This window comes from Ostrinia furnacalis, unplaced genomic scaffold (genome assembly GCF_004193835.3).
Source record: "Ostrinia furnacalis isolate ACB-3 unplaced genomic scaffold, ASM419383v2 OfSCF4239, whole genome shotgun sequence".
NCBI classification, from domain to species: domain Eukaryota; kingdom Metazoa; phylum Arthropoda; class Insecta; order Lepidoptera; family Crambidae; genus Ostrinia; species Ostrinia furnacalis.
In genome coordinates, this window is record NW_021134478.1 from 87,953 (window position 1) to 93,952 (window position 6,000).

General features: G+C 37.4%; 1 protein-coding gene across 1 annotated transcript in view; it reads left to right on the forward strand.

Moving 5' to 3' along the window:
• The window catches only part of LOC114359138 (multidrug resistance protein homolog 49), a 60,542-nt gene extending 57,392 nt beyond the window's left edge, over window positions 1–3,150 (forward strand). Inside the window, exons 31-32 of the mRNA XM_028313402.1 lie at window positions 438–546; window positions 1,113–3,150. Of these exons, the coding sequence (XP_028169203.1) occupies window positions 438–546; window positions 1,113–1,210 (207 nt within the window). The 3' untranslated portion in view covers window positions 1,211–3,150. The remainder of the gene's footprint in view (window positions 1–437; window positions 547–1,112) is intronic.
• The last annotated feature ends 2,850 nt before the right edge of the window (window positions 3,151–6,000 follow it).

Below are 6,000 nucleotides of genomic sequence, written 5' to 3' on the forward strand. Positions count from 1 at the left end.
AAGTAGGTAAGTAGTTGATAAAGTACCTACATAAATAACAACACGGCAGGGGGACACGGGATCTTTTTAAGAGTTTTAGATGACTGCTTTAATGAGTCTGAACATCATCTATTGGTTCAGTGATGACGTTGAAGATAGGTTTATTCAAAAACTTATTGACAGCATATGAGCCATTAAAACAACCAGTGAAGTCTTTAGATCCTCTTTCTCTAAGAAATTAGGGACTCGATAGCTCAAACCAATAACCCACCACCACCCATGGTTCTTTCTGCCTCACGGCGTACGAACCGAATCTCGGGAGAGCGTGCGGGTACTTGCTCTGGGCTCTTTCCCCGGGCGCTTTGCGTCAAGCAGTCCCTACAAATTTCTCTGATCCATGTTCCTTCTCATAGTTAATTCTCCCCCTGCTCAAACCAATAATAAACCTACTTTTCTAGACGGTGCAAGCAGCCTTGGAGGTGGCTTCGGCATCGCGGACCACCGTGATCATCGCGCACAGACTCGCCACCGTGCGGAATGCGGACACCATCGCTGTTATAGACAAAGGTGAGGCAACTATCCATCTTCATTGTTATACCAACAGAAATTGGAAAATTCGTTCAGATGAGATTATGAATCGTCTTCATGTTCATCCAAGTCCTGTAAGTAAGTGGCGTAGTGTGTCTACATCACTGTCACTTCTTTACACCTTCTTCTTTTGTTTATGGCTGCTTGATCATTCTTCACAGAGTAATTTCTCCATTGAAATCTGTCGAGTCACGATAATATCTAGACGACGCCTTCCTGTTTCTCTGAAGTACCGACTTCTCTATTTCACGCTTGCTTATTATTTTTCTGACATACGCTCACAACTGCACTTGCTTGAAGAAGCTTGAAGAGAGTTAGACGGGTCTTTAAGCTAAGTTCTGGGACCTTCAAACCCCATCCTTATTTTATACACGTCCTTGACTAACGCCCGTGTTCACAAACGATTCTTGCTTAAGTGAAGCAGCAAATCGAAAGCACGGCGTTGAATAGAGCTCTGTGATTGGTTCGTGTGTCACCCTGTGCATCCACGCGCACTGTGAGACCTCATAGTAATGCGTAAATGACACCAATTCTTGCTGTTTCAGGAGTGGTAGCAGAGAGTGGCTCCCACGAAGAACTAGTCCGAATGCGAGGTATGTACTGGGACCTCCTCAAGCAACAAGGCCCGGTCGACAGCGCGTGAGCCGCCATAACGCGGCAGCCATCTTGTGTCACGTCTAGACGCCATCTTGTACGAGATGGCGTATGTCAGGCAATTTTTGCGTAGTCATTTGGTACTTTTAGTTCGACGGTTTCACGACAAATATGCGATGCACTAAAACGTGTGTTGTCGTTTAAGTACAGAGTAAAAACGATGTAGATAAATGCTTTAGTTAGATGATACTGCTTGTAGAAAATTACAACATGCCATTCACTCTAAATTACACGAGTATAACTTTGAATAGACTTTATTCTTTAAACGATATCTCATGGATTACAGAGACTACATAATTTTAAACATATAATCTACCTAAGAGATATCGCATTTAGAATCAAGTCTAGAACATTATTCATGTCTTCTGTACAGTTGCGTAAAACAAGATTTTTGATTTTTAACAAAAAGGGTAAAAACATTTTGACTGTGGCACGTTTTTGTCCAAAGTAACAAACATAGCTGAATAAATTGTGTAAAATGTGAGATATATTATTTCAACTGTTGTTTTAGAAACCATGCAGTACTTAAGTTTTATTTTAAAATTCGTTAATTCACATTCGTGTTTGTTTACAATTGTCTACTAAAATGACAGAATAATTTGTAAGTTTTGCTATTTATTTTTAGGGATCCCAAATTAGCAAGAGAGAGCTATATTTATGTGTTCATAAGCTCAGCAAGTTAGACCTTAGAATAATTGTTAGAATAATTTCAGCACAAATTTAAAGTGACAACGAATTTTTGGTTTTTAACTGACCGATTCTGAAAATCTGTAAATCAAACTAAATTTGACAGCTGTCTTTTTAAATATTATAGCTGTATCATCTGTGGAAACCTGTCAAACTTAGTTTAATGTAGAGATAAACACGTCTAAGAATCGACTCCTATTATAATAATTGTTTTAATAATAATGTATGAAGGATAGTCTGTAATTATGATTTTTCTTTATTTTCTTAATAAAAGATAATAATATTCCTGTATTAATATGCCTTGAAGTGCCTGAATAGATGTAGTTTAATGAAGTATTAGAATTCAAGTTAAAATTACTTTTATGTTATACAAGGTAGCTAGCACCTTACGTACTTAGTTGTGCAGTCAGCGTCGAATATTTCGTGACATCCGAAGTAGCCAAAAAGTTCGCAGTTGAAACACGTCTTTGTTACGGATTATTCCACTTTGTTCACCTGGGTGATATCATCTGGGTGAAGAAAGTGGTGATATCACCCAGGTGAATTGTCACCAGGAAAATGAAGCTAGGTGAAATGATCTTGAGGTGAAATGAGGACACTTTCTTCGCCCAGAACAAAGTGAAATAATCCTTTGTTATAATTTGAATAAGGTTGTGAAACTTTTTTGGTCACAGGGTGTCACGAATTATTTGACGCTGACCTACTATAATGCAAAAATTATTACTTCTACATGTAACTCAAAACCAAATAGCGTTTAAGTATTAAATCTGTCCTTGTAATAGAAATAAGCTATTTTATTATGACTGTGATTATTTTTAAGCTATTTAGTAGATAAATGCAAACTTTCGAATAATATTTAAATTTAATATTAAGTATTAATTTGCTGTGAGAATGTTGAAAATACAAAAAGTACGTAACTAGAAAAACATTGTTTTTAAGACCTATTATTAGACCACATTATAGGCCCGTATTCTCAAACAAAACTTATAAAAGTCGATTCAAAAAACCTTAAAGTCTAGATTATAAATCCCGGTCGCCGAACACGTAGAATTTCGTCCATTGACCCCAAGCTACCCAGCTCGGCGACCGGACTATAACCAGGCCACTTTCAGGGTTGTTTTAGAATAAGGGCCATAATGTGTTGGTATCAGATACGATACAAATCTTGTATCACAAGTGAGAATGTAATATTTTCAATGTCGTGCATGTCTTATAATGTTTGTATTCTAGACGTTACAATTTTGGTTTTAAAGCAAATTGTTGTCAATTATTAGTTTAATTTATTATTTTTAGGAAACAATTGAAAAGTGATAGCGAAATAAAATAAATTGAAACGGATTCAATGTTTTATTTAAATCAACAAATCATCTATCTAATAATACATTTCAATTGGAAGAAAATTCGTGTTTAGTGTTGAAGAAATCGAGTACGGACGACAGCATATCAAACTAACTATAGAATCTTATACAGTGGTGATAGCCGCTGTTTTGCAGCAAAAAGTAGTTTGATATACTGTCAACTGTCCACACTATTGTGCATTAAATTCTCAGTTTTTCTAACTAATATTATTAAAATTCTGAACCGATTTTGAGTTTGAGATTTGTTTGTTAGAGCGCTTTCACATTAGGGCGTTAGTAGCGCGACAGTAGCGCGACTGCAGCGCGGCAGCGGCGTTTTTATAATGTGAAGGCATGCATCCGCTGTCACATAGTATGAAATTTTCGGCAGCGCGTCTGTCGCTCGTTTGTCGCGCTGCTAAATCGCCTTAATGTGAAAGCGCTCTTACTACATGAATTATTTCAAAATTCTACCTACACTACTACTACTTAGAAATTACTATCTACTTAGTTTTAAAATTTAAATACCTACTCAACAAACTTGGACCTTGTTCCATTAATAATGAGCTTCAAATTGAATTAACTACGTTCCGTCGAGAATTACACACAGACTTACACACAGTATTTCTAAAAAATACGGAAAAAACTAATTTTTAACGTTTCATATTACTTATTCCTTTATGTATTTTTTTCTATCTTTATTTTTTTCTTTATCTTTAGTTTCTGAGGCTTCAGTCAGTCTTTCCAGTTTTTATCCATCACATTTGCCGAGTAAATAATTTTTATCCATTAGACATGAATGACGTCACATGCCTATCCTATTATTACCTCATTTGAAATTAAGCAAGTGTGTGTGTGTTAATTTCTCGACGGATTTCTAAGGCTAAACCTAAGGCCACTCAATTCGATCCTACAGACAATGGCATATCGAGTCATACACTGTTGCATCTTACCTGGTTGATTTTACAACAAACAGGTTTAGTATAATGAGTCAACGATAGACTGTACGTTGTTGTTTTTTTTAGATTTACAGAAGATTATCACAACCAATTACAAACTAAATTATTACTAAAATAATTAACGAAATCATTCATAATCAAATGCTGACCCGTTTAGTTTTATACATATTAAATCGTTTGCCTCCTGTCACATAAAAAAACATATCTCAGAATCGGCCCCCAAATATTTCATAATTTTACTAATCGTTTAAAAAACACATAAATTCATGATTACACAAAAAATCCAGTAAAATTATAAGTGGCGTAACTAAAGTTGAGGCGAACACAAACTTATACTGATATTTGAAATCAGTCAGAATACGCAAAACGTCAGCGCGACAAGAAAATATTTGCTATAGATAAATTCATCCACGAAGACACGCTCGAGGAAAGCAGGGTGCGGGGAGTTTGATCCGAGCGTCATTATCATTATTGTAGTGTGCGTGTGCACTCATGGATGATTTAGATTTTGTACCGTTAACTCTTGAACATTAACGGAAGAACGGTGGGGCGCGTCTTCGTGGATGAAACGATCTATACTATAGATCGTTTCATCCAAGAAAGTAAGCATGGAAATGATTGCTATTTTTCATTCATTTTCATTCTATGAAATGATGATTTTTATTTCATATGATTTCACATGCGAAATTTCGTCCGTCATCACATCTCTTGTCCTTTTTTAACACGCATATGATCAAATCATTCCTTCTTACTCGCTCGGTCGCTTTTCAGAGCTGCTGAGCGCAGCTAGGAAATTCATTTCATATGATTTTTCACCTGCTATTCATGAAATGCCTAATCTATAGTGCTGATCGCATCAACTCTTGCTGCGCGATGTATAGTAAAATTAAAGGTAAAACGCACCACATCACTGCGGCAAGGCGTCATGGTCCTCGTCGCGACTATGATGCGGGTAGTCGGCGAGCGCGGCGGCGAGCAGCGCCTGGGCCGGCGCCGCGAACACCGCGGGCAGCCGCGCCAGCCCCGCCGGCGCGCACTCGGTAGATGACTCCCAGCCTGGGCGAAGAAGGACGATAATCCTTTGATCATCATACTTAGTGAGGCAGATCAATGAGGGCTATCGTTTTTATACTTAACGGTTGGCACTCCTGGCGATTGACAGGACCTTACTCTACAGTGACGCCATCTTGATGAGTGCAAATGCGATAGTCCTCCTACCACTTTAGCGCTCACCAGTTGGTGCCACTGTCTTCGCTACTAGCAAGTGACAGGACCTTACTCTACAGTGGCGCTAACTGGTGAGCGCTAAAACGATAGCCCTCATTCTTTAAAAAATTTTTTTTTTTAATAAGTGCTATTTATAATGCACTTGCAATAGGGATGATGACTGGGTAATGAAACGAAATTCTATTTAGTCCGTCAGACAGATAATAAAAAAAATTTGGACACATATTTTTTAATTTTTTTCGTAATCGAATAATTACAGTATTATATAGAGTTGAAATGTCGCGTGACGTCACCTTTGAGTAAAAAATCCACTCAAGCGTGACGTAACGCGCCATTCCACGTACGATGTACGACGTACTCCAATTGCAAGGCAGTGATTTCTTTAAAAGTATTTGACAAGAATATTCAGAAATCTGCTTATTTGTAAAAAACAGCATCAAAAGATAGGCTCAAAACGGGACTTGAACAAAATCATGTTTGAAACGGTCAGTAAATCATTATCTGAAAGTAAGTAAATCATCATCAGATCATTTATGCCCGTTTTCACCATCAATCCCACAGANCAGAAG